Genomic DNA, 16,448 nt, shown 5'->3' with positions numbered 1-16,448 from the left:
CAAATGCTTCATTTATATCTCACTGTCTTGGAGAGGCCTCTGCAGGAGCATGAGGACCGATTCCATGGAGGAGGGGGTCAGGTCAAAAATCACAAACATTCCACCGGGCAAATGTCCTGTATGCCATAAGGCCAATCCAGCCATGGGCATACACCTCACACAGCCTCCTAATTATTTTAGGCAATGCAGTCTCTGATACTGGCTTACCCCTCACCACATAGACTTGTAAGGCCACTTCTGCTGGAAACCCTGAGGTAGACAACAGACCAGTAGCTCTCAACTTTTTTTTTTTTGAACAAACGGCCCTTTGACCTCATCAAGAGCCAACCAACGCCCCCTTGACCTCATCCCTTAGTATGAAAGATGAAAATAAACTACACCCCCCCGGCCCCCCATTTGCAACTGAGTGCTCCCCCTCTCAGCTGTCTCCTTCTCAACGCCCCCCAAAGAGGGCTCCATTAAAGAGAAATCCTGAGGTAGCCTATTAGAGCATGACTCAGGAGGCTGCTTTTTGAAGTGGGGTGAGGTGAAGTGGTGTCTGGACTATATCCTCCAGAAGTGCTTATGGTCAAAACTCAACACAACAGGAACACATTAGGAGTCTTCAGGGGATTCAGGTACAACTATTGCAGTGCGTTTCAATGTGGCGTATACTGTAGGGTTAGATGAAGGCCTTTTAAAAACTCCACAGCCATTTAAGTGAAATATGCAGGCACAAAAGAGTGCTGCTTATTATTCGTGTTTGCTACTTTAAAGACAAAACAAACTCCTTTTGAAGTACTTCCAAGAGGAAAGTTGCAATAAATTAACAAAAGCATCACGACTCATAAATTAACTAAAGACAATGAAAATCACAGCCTGCCATGCACGAGCAAGGCTTTTATCTGCAAGTTGGGGAAAAGTCCATTTTGACAAAAGTCTCTAAATGGAGAAGACATCTTTCAAGATGGGTCAATCGGATTTCCAATCTACAAAACCCCACAGTTCATCACTGCGATAGACAGCCCAGAGCAAGGGCGGCGCGTGAGCGTAGCTGAAGTTATGTTTTAGAGAGGAGTCCGCACACTTGAATTCCTTTTTTTGTGTTTCATTCCATGGCAGAACTTTGTTTCAACCATTCCCCAATGGTCAAAAAGTAGCTCTACCAGAGGACTTCAAAAAAAGGACTTCAAGTGTGCAGACTCCCAACTCTAAAACTTGAATTAGCCTTTGTCCTCCTGCACCTTAACCTTGGATATACACCATCTTCCTTCTCAACTGAAAGAGGCTCAGGTAAGGTCAATGCTCCCAAGAACAGATTATGACTCCATGGGCCCCTGGGCCATAAAACAATAAAGGCCCCCCCTCTATGGGTATTGCTAGTTTACAAAAAATGATTTGGTGTTTCAGGCCAGATGTTTAGAGAGTAGAGACCTTATGTTGTTGGGAGTTTAGGGGTATGTCTTTCAAGAAAATTTAAAAACGGTTGATAAAAGTGTGATTTAAACGCAATATGAAAAAGAAAATATAGAGGCTTGACCTTCAGGCCCCCCTTGACTCTTGGGCCCCTGGGCCTGGGCCCTGTAGGCCCATGCAGCAATCCACGCGAACAATCCCATCTAAGCCGAAGCCAAACAGGCAGAAGTCATGTAACTAATTTCAATTTTTAACGCCATCCATGTTTTTTTTCTTCTTTTTTTGCATTGCCAGCTGTATTACATTGAATAACATTGTATGAGTCACCTTTAAAAAATGGGGTAGAAATGCATGTTGCTTACTATTTTCTGAACAGAGAATAATAAACGTAAAAACACTCCACATGCCAATCTACCCAAACAAGTTGAAAAACATTGCAAGAGAATAGTTTTCTTTTTTGAGACTTGGAAACCCGGTTTTGTCTTTGACCCGGCTGCCATGCCAGACACCTGAATAATTGAGGCCACCAAGACACAGAGAAGTGCCACAGGGCTGCCTGCTAGTGCAGCTTTGCTACGACGCTCGGCTCAGGTACTGAAAATTAGGGCACAACTGCTGCAGAAATCACAGTCAGCCTGTCGCCCCTTCATTCACCCACTGGCAGCCAACTAAAGCTCAGACAAGCTCTTATGAATAAATAATGGTGATGATGATCCAACTATGGACAAACTAACTTACAAGCTTGTAATCAAAGATCTTCATAGAAGAGAAAGATACCCCAGGCTCGTTCATTTCCAGGATCCATTTCACGCCAGGTGAACGTCCCTTTAGGAGACCTTGGGTTAGGAGACCTTTGGAGTCTTGAGGTTGAGAATAAATGTACAACGCCCCTTTAGTAGACAGAATTTGAGCACACTCCTTTGCATTGGGTGGGCAGAGTTTGGGATATCTTTCTCTCCTATGAAAATCTTTGCTTGTAATTTCCTGCAGCGCTGCCCTGGAAAGGCAAGAAGATAGCTCTCATTAGAACATCTACCCTTGGTGTTTAAAGTTACTCAAAGTCATTTCCAGTGAGATTCACAAAGATGCTCAGGTAAAACTTGGAGCACAGCCGCTATATGAGAGAGAGAGAGAGAGAGAGAGAGAGAGAGAGAGAGAGAGAGAGAGAGAGAGAGAGAGAGATAGAGAGATAGAGAGATAGATAGAGAGAGAGAGAGAGAGAGAGAGAGAGAGAGAGAGAGAGAGAGAGACACACACACAGAGAGACAGAGACGACACTGCAGGATGTCCCTCAACTACCGACCAAATAGCAACCTCTGAGCAAGGCAAGTGTCCCTCTCCAGAGCGTCTGCCCTGGGTGTTTAAAGCGATGGTTCGGAGTAGAATCACCCTAATGCCATTTGAACCGTGACACCCATCCACCTTTACACCCGAAGTGTTTTCTGCCGCAGGCTTACATCAACAGAGTTGCCGTGTTATTCGATGTTTATTCCGGTTAGCTTGACTCAAGCGCATATGGATACTGGGCACCGTCTCCAAACTTTCCCCACAAAAATAACATGTCATGACACCAAACTTCTGCAGTAGCACAAATATGGTCTGTACTCACGAAACGAAGCATTTGGAAGTTTGGAAATAGTCCAGGAGTTTATTATTATCAACACAAGCCGAATAGCTTCTCTGCTGCTAAAGCTGCGCCAACGTTACTTCCGTCATCTAAGACAAGCATGTAAGAGTCCTAAACGAAGCTCATAATATGCACAATGAAAAGTGAATTCAGCATCAGTATTGATAACGAAAATCCTTGTCTAATTGATAGTAGGTAAGATTTGAAATATCTTTTAAGTATTGCCTTGAAAATATAAGCCTTAATCACAATTCAATGAAAACTTTTTTAACACTCTCGTCTGGAAGTTTGTTGAAGACTTTTACGGGCTTGTCTCATATGACGGAAGTAACGTTGGCACAGCTTTAGCAGCAGAGAAGCTATTCAGCTTGTGTTGATAATACTAAACTCCTGGACTATTTCCAAACTTCCAAATGCTTCGTTTCGTGAGTACAGACCATATTTGTGCTACTGCAGAAGTTTGGTGTAATGACATGTTATTTTTGTGGGGAAAGTTTGGAGACGGTGCCCAGTATCCATATGCGCTTGAGTCAAGCTAACCGGAATAAACATCGAATAACACGGCAACTCTGTTGATGTAAGTCTGCGGCAGAAAACACTTCGGGTGTAAAGGTGGATGGGTGTCACGGTTCAAATGGCATTAGGGCGATTCTACTCCGAACCATCGCTTTAAAGCAACACTTGGTAATATTTTGCGTGTGGTCAGGTCACCGAACAGGCTGAAAGTGTTCATCTGCCCTCATTCAAACAGACGACCACTCCTCCAAATTTGGTATGGTTTAAGGCAGCAACGTGAATTCAGAAGAGCCTCTCTCCCTGTTCCAAGTAGACGACCCAACTCAAACAATTTTTAAACATTACGGCTTTAACATTGTGGGGGAAAAAGAAAAAAACTAAGCCTACATCATGTTGGTTTAGAGGATGGGTGTGGAAATGTCAATCTCACGCAACTCTAGCGCCCAAGTAAGCCACAGAACTGATACCGTGACTGTCAACTGATAACGGGGAAGGACAAAAAATAAAGAGGAGGGGGTGGGGAAGTATGCTGAGCGCAGAACACTGTTGGTTTTGAAGTCCTGTCCCGTGTATGGCTGTCCCCAGGGACGGATTGTGACTCCACGGACCTGGCCCAGACAACAAGAAAGCCCCCCTCCATAGTTGTTGCTCATTAACAAAAAGATTTAGGGTTTTAGTCCAGATATTAGAGACCCTATTGTTGGGGGTTTGGGGATTTGACCCCTGAGAAAATGTGAAAAGTGCATTAACAGAAGTGTGAGTTTAACACAATATGAGAAGAGAAATATCGAGGATTGGGCTTCAGGTCCCCCTTGGGCCCAGTAATGAATCGTTGGCTGTCCCCATGTCAGTGCACATATTCCAATCACTTTCTCACAAATCGCAGGCTGAGGGAGACTAGAGACCTTGCCTTGTCTGACACTTTCCAAATGCAAATGAGAGTTTGGTCAGACTCAGATTACAGCAATAAGTGTGTGTGTGTGTGTGTGTGTGTGTGTGTGTGTGTGTGTGTGTGTGTGTGTGTGTGTGTGTGTGTGTGTGTGTGTGTGTGTGTGTGTGTTATATCGTTGTTCTTAACTGACTGCGAATTATCGAGTGCATTTTATCCTTGTCTGTGTACTATGGGCACATGTATCAGGGAGAACCACATGCAAATTATCCAATGACTTGTGTTAATGCATGCGCTTGAAACAAATAATTACAATGTGATCACACACACAAAAAAGTTTCATCATTTCATGACAACTTCAACATCAACGGGTAACAGAAGGGAAACTTGTTTTATCTTACAGCCTACACCCGTCCTCCCAGAGGTCCATATACAAGGTACAAGAGACTGCCATTTGAGTCTAACAGTGGAACTGTCAAAACTTTGGATGCGCTCGTAGTTAAATGACGGTTTATGTGACTATCTGAAACACGACACATGACATATCAACATGGAGCTGTATTGAACTAATGAAACTGACTAAAAAAAAAGAGTTGATTCAACTAAAACTTTGACAACATTGTCAGCCGAATTGATTGAGTTCGAGGATCATAAAGAACATGTGAAAGTGTTACAATGTTACTATTCAGTAGAATGCACGGATGGAATCCAAGAGAATGTTTTTCTTTTAGTAACATACACCGCAGTGACAAATTATTTACCTGGTTAAGATCTTGGTCCGTCAACAGATGCAGCTCGCGAGGCTTAAAGCAGTTTTGACATTTGCTTTTATTAAAAATGTTGGCTTGGAATTTCCGACAGGGATTCTCTTTTGCGGCCGACATTGTAGATTTCCTTTTCTTCCAATGACTCGATATTTGATTGTTCAAACAGCCTTGATTGAAACACTCCGTTAATATATTGTAAGGCTGTTTTTATCCCATCAGAAGGAAGCGCTTTCCGATCCCATGCATGATCCAAACCACGGGTTTACAGTGATCCGCTGTTTCTTTAAAACAAAATCGCTGCAAGACCTCGCTCCAAAATGTATGTATGTGTAAGCTATATTTACCAGTTATCGATAGCTAGCCAGTAAGCTAGCTACCTTGTCTGTTTTATGCGTAGTCCATGGCCTGCATCCACAAAGCCAGTGGGAGCGATTAAATAGCTAGTTTGTAATCAATACTGTTACCAAGCAAGGCGTAAACAAAGCACATACAGAATCTCTTGACGTGTAAAACCAAGGGCTGAAATTTCAGAGTCCACGGGGAAGATAAAAGAATCCCATTTCTAAAAACACAAAACAATTGAGGTGGGGTTCCGACAATTCCAATGGTAGCAATTGCTCATTACGAAGTTTACCACCGCTTCTTCACGAGCTAGCAACTTAGCCCGCTAAAGAAAATTCTACTGGCTGTTTCGCAAGCAAGTGTTGCTCCCAAATCCCGGTCCTCGTTTCATTTTATTTCCCCGTCGCCAAAACAGAACACGCACCGGGTAGTCCAAGAGAAGGAGTCCCTCAAATGGAAATTTATCATGCTTTCCCCCCTCAGCTAACTAGCTACGATCCATGGTTGCCCGTATTTTCTCCCCTTTTTTCGGGCTAGAACTAGCTCTCTTTCCCAATGGAGGGAGGTCGCGAGCTCACAGATTTGCGGCTGAAATTTCACCGAATCTCGCGAGACTGCTCCCGAAAGCCATCTTGAGTGGAATGCCATGGGTCATGGGAGGGGATGGGAGGGGAAGGGAGAATCACTTGGAATTATTTCAAAGCCAGCGCTGAAAATCAAAGCACTTCATGTTCATCCTTTTTTCATTTCACCATGGCATTCACAGTGTATTAAAACAATGTTATATTATTACTTTTTCACTTTTACAATGAAATGACTTTTAATTGTTGTTATAGGCTATAGCCATAGGCCTACTGTATCCCAAGGTAGGCCTATGATCTTCAGAGCACCACAGACATTGCACTGTTGTTTTGATCTCTTTTTTTGTTTTACTTTTCATTCTATTTACTGTTCTATTATGATTTTTTTTTTACTTTTATTTTCCACTCCTGTGGTCATGTGACTTTTTTGGCATCATTCTTTGCCTACGACTGGCCTGTTGAATTTGGAAAATAAGTGTTAAAGGTCATGTAAGCATCCTTATTTAGCTTACAACAATTCTACACCAACATGGCCAAGGGTTCTTCTCAAGTCCTTCACAGTCAGTCACTCACTCACTCATAAACATACGTGGATGAAAATAACTGAGTCAGCTAGGGTCTATTAAAAGCAGCACCCAGCCAGGAGAGCTCCTCCGGTGTAGAGCAGAGCCGCTAACCCCACACAGAGGGGCTTGTGAATGGCCGGGGTGGCAGGCGTCAAGCCGGTTACCTAATCGGAGACAGGGAGAGCCAGCGGGACAGGAGCGACCCTTTTCCAGTCCAGGGATTACCATTTCCATACACTGTAAGTGACCAGAGAGTGTAATCCAGTTAGCCTGTTAATATGGTGTGATGTGGGGCATTAATCATGCCTTAGCCCTTGCTCGGCCAGCCACACTGATTGGCCTAGCCTGGTATGTTCTAAACAAACATGAGCTTGTTTTGTTTGTTTGTAAAGAGGGCTCACATGTTGTAGCTTTTTTTTAAAGTACACATACAATGATTGTTTTTATTGTCATTTCAACATAAATAAGTAGATTAAAAGGAGCATGTGTTCTGCCCTGGTTTTTCCCCCTCTTTTTATATCCAGTGACAGTATCCCGGTGGCACACTGCACGGTATCTGAGCTATGGCTTCTCAGTGTAGGCCAGCATATATTTAGACCCTGTGCTGCTCAGCCCTTGCCAGCAGGGCCGGATTAAGATGGCCTGGGGCCCCTAGGCTACAGGTTGCTGTGAGCCCCCACAGAAGGCAAATTTCACGACAAAGTTACATATGCAGTGTCAGAATTTCAAGCTAAGAATTAAGGGTACAAAATATCTAACGAGATTTAATACTCCACACAACAAAGCAGATGAACTTCCCGCACATTGTCACAATTACTGATTTGAATAATTTGGCCAATCGGGGGCCCTCTTGCAGGTGGGGGCCCTTGGGCTGCAGCCATATTTAGACCGTGTGCTCAGCCCCTGTCTGCCGCACTGACTGTACATGGTGACGCTTTTTAGTGTTGTCCCGGTTTTCCTGATTGTCCCGCTTTTTAACCCGTTAAAAATTTGCTGTTGCCAGAATGGCAATGACCAAGTCGTGGTGCATTATTACTGACAGTGCTGTATGAGCACTGTCTATGTCCATACTGTCTTAAGTCCATGTATAAGTACTGTCTATGTCTATACTGTCTATGTCCTTACCTTAATTAGTCTATGTCTGTATGGGAAAGCAAGAAATGTAATTTCAAATTCTTTGTATGACCAGTGCATGTAAAGAAATTGACAATAAAACCTACTTGACTTGATTATTAAAGGCCCTTATTAGAGATGCACCGGATCCTGATTTTTAGGATCCTGCCGGATACCGGATCCACTGCTTGAGATCCTGCCGGATCCGAAACCGGATACCGGATCCTACAAAAGGGTTGACATACATAGCCTACTCACACACGTGGGCCCTTTTTATTACATTGGCTCAAACTATTTTGACTGAAAAACCCGGCTACCGGATCCTGGATCCTGGAACCGGATCCGGATCCTGTGAAAAACCCTATTATCCTGCCGGATCCGGAACCGGATCTTGGATCCGGTGCATCTCTAGCCCTTATATTATGTCATAGTTGTGTAGTACTATGGTAGTTAACTTTTCAATGTCTATTCCAGCATTCTGGTGGACTGTGGGGCTTCTGGTCCAGGGGAGGAAATAGTTTCCCTGCACACTCAACGAAAGGAGTCATTGCTTAGAAGCAAACAGAGGTGTCAAAAGTAAAAGTAAATTCATGGTGTAAGTAGAACACTACCGCATGATATTACATAGCGGTTACACCATTTAATTCATTACCTATTGAGATAGATAGACTGTGTTGTCACTGAAAAACACTAAAAACCCAACACAGACCCACCACAAACCTGATCCAACCAATGCATAGTCAGCTATAAACAAGCACACAGGTCCACAGGTTACTCAGATAAGTTAACTGTGTTGGAAGGAAGCTGTGTTTCTTTTTTACTTTTACTTTTGACACCTCTGCAAGCAAGAGGATTGATTTTTATTGAAATGTCCGGGTTTTCAGCCAGTAGTAACTCTTGCTGCCATCAGCCTGACTCTCTGTTGCTGTATCTGCATGTGTAAGGGGGCGTGTGTATTTCTGTCGGCCCATAAAAGAATCAAGATTAAAAGTATTAGGTAAACTAAACTTTGCCTCAACAAATGCATGGCAACCAGGACCAGATTCCTCTCATGTTAAATACTCCTTTCCACAGTTGGTAGACATGCATGTTTTCCTTCATTTCTATCTTGGACCGTTGTTTGAAAATTTGTCTTCTGTGGGGGCCTTCCGCAACCTGTAGATAGGGACCTCTGGCCATCTTAATCTGGCTGTGGTAGCAACCTCACCTATTGGTGCTGCCCAGAAATGCTTTGGTACGGACTGTTTGTTTGCGAAGAATGAAATGCCTTTGATATAATATATCCTATTGCACTATTTCACCCTAACTATTTTTCCTATCATGACTCTTTGTTAATTATTTGAATCAAGTCCACATGAGAGCTTTTTAATTAACTGATGAGTAGACCATCATTTTGGCTGAAACCTACATCAGATGTCCCTTATGCATCTCAGTGTGACATTTGCTTATAAGATATGCAAAGCCATTGTGTCATCGTCAGGACCATACGAAAGGCTTAGAAGGTCAAATAAATGCAGTAAAAGTTCAAAATAAATTCACAGTTATTCATAAAAGCTCAACAATGACAGCTGACCAAAGTAGCTGAAAGACTGAAACATGAACCACTTCTGTCTTTTTCCGCCGTCCATCATTTTGAAAGTGAGACTTAGAGAAGTTCGTCCTCTCCTACTGTTATTTGGTCAGTGAGCCCTATAGTGATAAACCCATTGAACCCCATACACAAGGCTCGGTTTCACATTGTGGGCCCTTCGTAGCAGAGGGCCTACTTCTCACAAAGGACAGTGTGTGTGTGTGTGTGTGTGTGTGTGTGTGAGTGTGTGTGTGTGTGTGTGTGTGTGTGTGTGTGTGTGTGTGTGTGTGTGTGTGTGTGTGTGTGTGTGTGTGTGTGTGTGTGTGTGTGTGTGTGTGTGTGTGTGTTGTCTTTGTTTTTTGTTTTTTGTTTAGAGCACATATAACTTCTCTCCCTCCCCCTCTTGTTAAAAGCTGCCTTTCAGAGAGAATGTCTCTATCTGTGGTGATGATATATGATGTGTGTGTGTGTGTGTGTGTGTGTGTGTGTGTGTGTGTGTGTGTGTGTGTGTGTGTGTGTGTGTGTGTGTGTGTGTGTGTGTGTGTGTGTGTGTGTGTGTGTGTGTTCCTGTGTGCGTGCATGTGTACATGTGTACATGTGTGTACGGCATGGGTGTACGAACGTACAAACTGCTGCCCGCCCGCTCCCGCCTGCCCTCCCGCACACACGCACACCCTTAGAGAGGCCACAGCCCTCAAAAGGTGAAAGGCGGATGTTTATTGTGACGCAAAAGGGGCACATATCCAAAAAAGTGTGTGTGTGTGTGTGTGTGTGTGTGTGTGTGTGTGTGTGTGTGTGTGTGTGTGTGTGTGTGTGTGTGTGTGTGTGTGTGTGTGTGTGTGTGTGTGTGTGTTTCAGATGATGGATATCCCGTCGTCCATGGCCCTGCCCATCGTGGTGGTGGTGGTGGTGGTGGCAGGCATCGTCTACATCTATAACGAGGTGAAACGCTTCATGTCCAAATCCACCGGGAAGAACAAAGTGGTCGTCATCACGGATGCAGTGTCCGTAATGGGAACCGGTAATTATTCTCTCACACATATCAGTGTTTCCCAGCATGTAGCATTTAGCGGTACTACGGGTCGGAAGAAAAAAACATTGGGCCAGGGCAACTTGTTGTGCATGTAGCCCCATTTACATAAATGTGTGACAGTTGTGAAAGTGAAAGCCCAACTGGGAAACTCCAACTCCCATTGTCATTGTGACACAGAACTCCACAGCACACTGCACACAACGAAATTGCATTTATGCCTCACCCGTGCAAGGGGGCAGCCCTCAGTGGCGCCCCATGGGGAGCAGTGCGGTGGGACGGTACCATGTTCAGGGTACCTCAGTCATGGAGGAGGATGGGGGAGAGCACTGGTTGATTACTCCCCCCACCAACCTGGCGGGTCGGGAGTCGAACCAGCAACCTCTGGGATGCAAGTCTGACTCCCTAACCGCTCACCCATGACTGCCCAATTGTTGCCACAGTTGATCAATTTGAGGTGATCAGTTTTTATTCTGTAGTGCTGCACCACAGAATGGGACATGGGAGATGCCTACATGTGTAATGGATGCCAACTACAGAGTTCGGTGTAGAATGCTAGTAAACCTCCCTCTCGAAGCCTCATACAGTCTCGGTCTGGACCTTAAGCACAGCGGTGTTGTGCTGTGTCTTCCATGCCCGAACTGGAGCATTGACTGGTTGGTGGCAGGTTCAAACTCTGAGTGTCGAACTAGCGCAGATCACCTCAGTTACACATTGATTACACAATGCAATCAAATGACATGTCATATGTTGACCAGCTACATTGTGTTTTATTGACATTATCAATACTGTATTTTATTACATCAATATTGCATTTGGATATTATATGGATCTTGGCATTATGGTAATACACTGACAGATATCATATTTTCAGTGCCTCCAAGATGATGTATGTCAATATGGTCTAGGGAAAAGTGACACATTTAATTTACATATTTGTACTTGATTATATTGATTGATTATATTAATATATATTTTTAAGTGCATCAATATTGCATTTGGTTATGTATTGTGGCATTGTGGTAATATGCTGACAGATGTCATATTTTGAGTGCTGCTTTATTGATATGCGTATATCAATACAGAGAGTATAGAATATTTTGCTCAACTGCCACCATCCTGCCTATCACTTGGTCCAATGGCTACCCTCAGGTAGAGGTACAGCTCCCTACAGAGCCGGACTAAAAGTGTGTGTGTGTGTGTGTGTGTGTGTGTGTGTGTGTGTGTGTGTGTGTGTGTGTGTGTGTGTGTGTGTGTGTGTGTGGTGGTAGTGGTGGTGGTGGTGTGTGTGTGTGTGTGTGTGTGTGTGGGGGGGGGGGGGGGGGGGGGGGGGGCAAGCAAGCATTTTGGCACTTAAAGGATAACTTCAGCCAATTTCAACATGCAGGTGTAAAGATCACACTACCATGGACTTGTCAGTACCTGAGATTTTTTTTCTTCAGCCTTTTCCGAGATCCTGGTCATTGTAATGGGGGCAGGTGTTTGTTAACATTTCAAAAAACATCTTGATTTATTCCCAAAGCATCCAAAAGGTTATGCAACATCAGCAGACAACTAGCAAACAGCGATAGCTTTTGGGAAAATATGTGGAGTAGGCCTATGTGAAGAATTTTTTAAATGTAAACAAAAGCTGCCCCATTGCAATAGCTTAGATCTCTGAAAGGGCTGAGCCGAAAAATGTGGCATCACCGGGTACTGACAAGTTAAGGGTAGCATGAGCAATACAACAGCATTGAAATTATCTAAAAATTCTAATAATCGGCATTTTAGAAGCAGGGGTGTCACAGCTATAGCCTACTTAGGCTTTATAATGGATATATCAATATTGTCTTTTAATGTAGCAGTGCTGTAACTGAATTTGGACCTCAGCATTATGGCATTATGCTGACAGTCAGATGTCAATTATAAGCAGTCGTGCAACCTTATTGATATCAGTAAGATCAATATGGTCTCTCTCACAGATTTCATTTTTTGACCCCTTAGACTTATGCTATATTGATATATCAATGCTGCCCATTTTATTTGCATATGGAACACGCTATTACATCGTAAAATGCCATGCTGACAGATCCCAATTTTTGCTCAATTATTCGCCCACGTTATTGATATATCAATACTGTTATATATTTTGTATGCATATATCGATCATCACCACATTGTGTAAATTATAATTGACTGATTGCGGCTGTCATGCAGTTTATTGCGTCCATGCAAAAGCTAGCGCTGATTGCTTGTCAAAGTGCTTAAGCTTCAATTGTGCTGCACCCTCACCAGTTTAAAACCATTTCCCTCCAGACGCCAGTGCAAACATGAAAACAATGCAAACGTTACTATAGGCTGTTTGCCCCGAGGGCCCAAGGCATGGCAGAGCAGCATTCCTCTCTCCGTACGGTCGTTATTGTCTCTCTTTCTTTTTTTTTCAAAAGGATTATCATTAGTTGCAACAGTATACATGTGAGCCGTGACAGATAGAGAAAACGATCTCACACATTTGGCGCCAGGCCACATCTCCTTCTTAACACTTGACATTGGGCCATGGCAGTAATTCAAGTTTTCCCTTGTGCTGTGACAGACTGCATGGTATACTCACTGTGCAAGACTGTGTCTCATGTTTCAACTCTAGCAGTGCACATCATATAAAACATAAACGTTGAGGTAGTAGTACTTGCTAACCCTTTGAACAATGTTGTCATGATGTGGGCAGCCGCTGGTGTAGATCACAGGGTTGCAGGTTCGATCCCCGCCCTTGCCAGTCCCTTCCTCCCTCCAGGGCCGAAGTGCCCTTGAGTAAGGCACCTAGGCTATCCCCACATTGCTTCAGGGACTGTAACCAATACCCTGTAATATCTGTAAGTCGACATGTAATGTAATGTAATGTAAAAGACTGCATGTACGTATAGACATGGTATTGTCATTGCACAAGACATGTCCCTCATGTGTCAACACTGTAGCAGCGTACATCAAGTAAAACATGAACACTAAGGCAGTATTTAGTAGAATAGATGATATCATAATAATCTCCTATTTATATTCCCTTTGTCCCTGTAGAGGTGGCCCGTACCCTCCACAAGGGGGGCGCCAGGCTGGTGCTGTGTGGGCCCAGCTGGGACATGCTGGAGTCCCTACAGGACTCACTGTGTGCTGGAGCAGACCCCAAGGAGGTGAGCTGCTGAGCTTATGGTTGGTGAAGAAAAAAAGAGAGCGAGAGAGAGAGAGTGAGTGTGTGCCTGTGTGTGTGTGTGTGTGATTGTGCGTGTGTGTGTGTGTGTGTGTGTGTGTGTGTGTGTGTGTGTGTGTGTGTGTGTGATTGTGCGTGTGATTTTTGTTTAATTCAATGCCAAAAGAGTATAATATTCCAGGATGATCTCGTTATGATTTCTCCCACTATGCCATGTCTATCGAGCGATATTGGTAAAATCCACTGTCTAGAGACACAAGCTGTAACAAGGATTTCCTTTCTGGTAGAGCCATACTCTTTAGAAACAAAAGGAATATTAAAAAAAACTCTTTGCTGTATTTCCACAGCTGACAATAGAGCTGTTTATATACAGTATGTAGCTTCAAAGGTCTGCACCTGAAGCACAAGGCATGTCTGTTTTATCAGACAGGATATCCTGTGCATGCGACGGACACAGCCACAGCTGGCTAATGTACGCCCTCCCTCCCTGTCTGTCTCCCTGCCTGCCAGCTGCAGATATGTCTGCCCTCTCTGTCTCCCTGCCTGCCACGGATGTCTGCCCTCTCTATCTGTCTGCCTGCCTGCCTGCCTACCTGCTGCGGATGTCTGCCCTCTCTGTCTGTCTGCCTGCCTGCCTGCCTGCCTGCCTGCCTGCCTACCTGCTGCGGATGTCTGCCCTCTCTGTCTGTCTGCCTGCCTGCCAGCTGTGGATATGTCTGCCCTCTCTGTTGGCCTGCCAGTCTGTCTGTGCCTGCCTGTCTGCCTGCCTGCCTGTCTGCCTGCCTGCCTACCTGCCTGCTTGCCTGTCTTTCTGTTTGCTATATCTCCCTGCTTGCCTGTCTGCCTGTCTGCCTGCCTGCCTGCCTGTCTCCATGCCTGCCTGTCTGTCTCCATGCCTGACTGCGGATATGTCTACCCTCCCTGTCTGCCTGCCTGCCTGCCTGCCTGCCTGTCTGCTTGCCTGCCTATCTGCCTGTGTGCTTGCCTGCCTGCCCACTTGTCTGTCTGCCTGCCTGTCTGCCTGTCTGCCTGCCCGCCTGTCTGCTTGCCTGCCTATCTGCCTGTGTGCTTGCCTGCCTGCCCACTTGTCTGCCTGTCTGCCTGTCTGCCCAGTCCATCTGAGGGTTCATCCCATCTCAGGCAGTGATGACAATCCGCCTGCATTTAACTCTGCATTCATGTCATTGCTCGTGTCTGAAATCACAGCACACGCACGCTCTCTCTCTCTCTCTCTCTCTCTCTCTCTCTCTCTCTCTCTCTGCTTGTCATCTCCATGTCACCCTTATGGCTTCCTCCTCCCCCCTGGTCCACAATGGCAGGATATCCTGTCTCCATGACAATTCTCCGTATGTCTGTCCTGCCGTGCTGTTAAGATACACAGGGAGGGGATGAGGATCCACCAGTGACCTCACTTTAGGAGATAACGCTTCGCAACACGTTGAAGGAATGCTGCTGTCAAGGGACTACTACTGGGTGAAGTTAGCAGACAAAATAATACTGAGCAAATGTGCTGTAGTACAGGGGATCCTACTTACCTACTTACCACCACCATCACATTTTAAGTATTCATTATGAATGGGAAAATTGCACTTTTCATAGGCCCGCATGCTAAGGCGGATCTTCTCCATGTCCGCCATTTTGATTTTAAAGAAAGACATTTTTAGCTGTAAAACGTACACTACTTTGGTCATACTAGTGAATATTACTTTATTACTCAGTACCAATCGGAAATTATAATTTAATAATGCCACTTACCTTGTGACCGATAACTGATTATATATGGTTGTGACGTCATCTGTCGAATGCTCCATTCATTTCAACGGGGCTCCCCAACGTTCGGACGTCTGTTATTTTTCGATAACGGACGGGTTGGTCTATAACAGACCGCTGTCAATGGCAACAAGACTTTTCACTGCTAAAGCGACTTTTCAACAAGACTCTAATCAGCTGCTGTGATAGACAGCACCCGTTGTCCTGGCTACCGCTGTCAATGGCAACAAGACGTTCACTGCTAAAGCCACTGGCTTGTATACAAGTCAGTGGCTAAAGCGAATGTTTCATCACTCCGCAGGGGGTCCGGTCTTTTGTCACTCTAATCAGCTGCTGTGATAGACAACACCTGTTGTCCTGGCTAGCCTACCTAGCTGTTGCCTAGCGGTGTTCCACAACGGCACCGTTTTGCGCAGCAACAATCTTAACATTAAATAGGTCTAAAGAAATGTCCCCGCATGTGTGAATCATGTAAGTATATCCATATAATAAGCGGGTTAACTTTCGGCGAGTCGGTCGCTTTGTGGAATAGCAGCACTTCAGAGAGAACAAGACCCCTCCGCTCCGCGTCGGGGTCTAAAGATTCTCTCTGTCGTGCTGCTATTCCACGGTAGCGACCTTCTCGCCGAACGTTAACCCTTACATAAGGTAGATTGGTCTTGCATAAGCAGACCAGGCAGACTCTCTTCTTGTGTCCATCTACTGTATGTGATAACACAGAGCGTGGACATGATATTTCTGTCTAAAAAAACCCATGAAGCTCACCATACTCACTCACACGTGTTTGTACACTAATTGGTCTTGCACCATCGCTACAGTCAGTAAGGCTCTGTTCTTGCATTCATCTCAATGCGATAAAGGCATCTGGTTTGCATCCATGTGACGCATATAACATTATCTGTGGTGTGTGGGTGTGCCTGCATGCAAGTGTTCATGCACGTGTGTGTGTGTGTGTGTGTGTGTGTGTGTGTGTGCGTGCGTACGTGTGTGTGTGTGCGGGTACGTGCGTGTGTATGTGTGTTTTTCTCCCCTATCTTCACTCCTTAGCTGGTTCTTCTGGACGCAGCAGCTGACATAGTGGACAGCTACAGCTGGCTAATGTTA

The 16,448-nt window shown here is 44.7% G+C and overlaps 2 protein-coding genes across 6 annotated transcripts in view; one reads left to right on the top strand and one right to left on the bottom strand.

The window, feature by feature from the left end:
• The window catches only part of mprip (myosin phosphatase Rho interacting protein), a 90,801-nt gene extending 84,673 nt beyond the window's left edge, over positions 1 to 6,128 (bottom strand). For all 4 annotated transcript variants that reach the window (XM_063221792.1, XM_063221791.1, XM_063221793.1 and 1 more), the window contains exon 1: positions 5,189 to 6,128. In XM_063221792.1, the coding sequence (XP_063077862.1) occupies positions 5,189 to 5,311 (123 nt within the window). In that variant the 5' untranslated portion in view covers positions 5,312 to 6,128. The remainder of the gene's footprint in view (positions 1 to 5,188) is intronic.
• A 625-nt stretch (positions 6,129 to 6,753) lies between these two features.
• Positions 6,754 to 16,448, top strand: part of dhrs7cb (dehydrogenase/reductase (SDR family) member 7Cb) — a 23,028-nt gene continuing 13,333 nt past the window's right edge. Inside the window, exons 1-3 of one of the 2 annotated variants that reach the window (XM_063221789.1) lie at positions 6,754 to 6,922; positions 10,225 to 10,387; positions 13,445 to 13,557. In XM_063221789.1, coding sequence (XP_063077859.1) covers positions 10,225 to 10,387; positions 13,445 to 13,557 — 276 coding nt within the window. In that variant the 5' untranslated portion in view covers positions 6,754 to 6,922. The remainder of the gene's footprint in view (positions 6,923 to 10,224; positions 10,388 to 13,444; positions 13,558 to 16,448) is intronic. The other variant, XM_063221790.1, reaches the window with a different exon arrangement.

The sequence above is a fragment of the Engraulis encrasicolus genome, chromosome 17 (assembly GCF_034702125.1).
Source record: "Engraulis encrasicolus isolate BLACKSEA-1 chromosome 17, IST_EnEncr_1.0, whole genome shotgun sequence".
Lineage (NCBI taxonomy): Eukaryota > Metazoa > Chordata > Actinopteri > Clupeiformes > Engraulidae > Engraulis > Engraulis encrasicolus.
The sequence above is the reverse complement of the archived record's forward strand: the minus strand, read 5'-3'. Positions and strand labels throughout refer to the sequence as shown.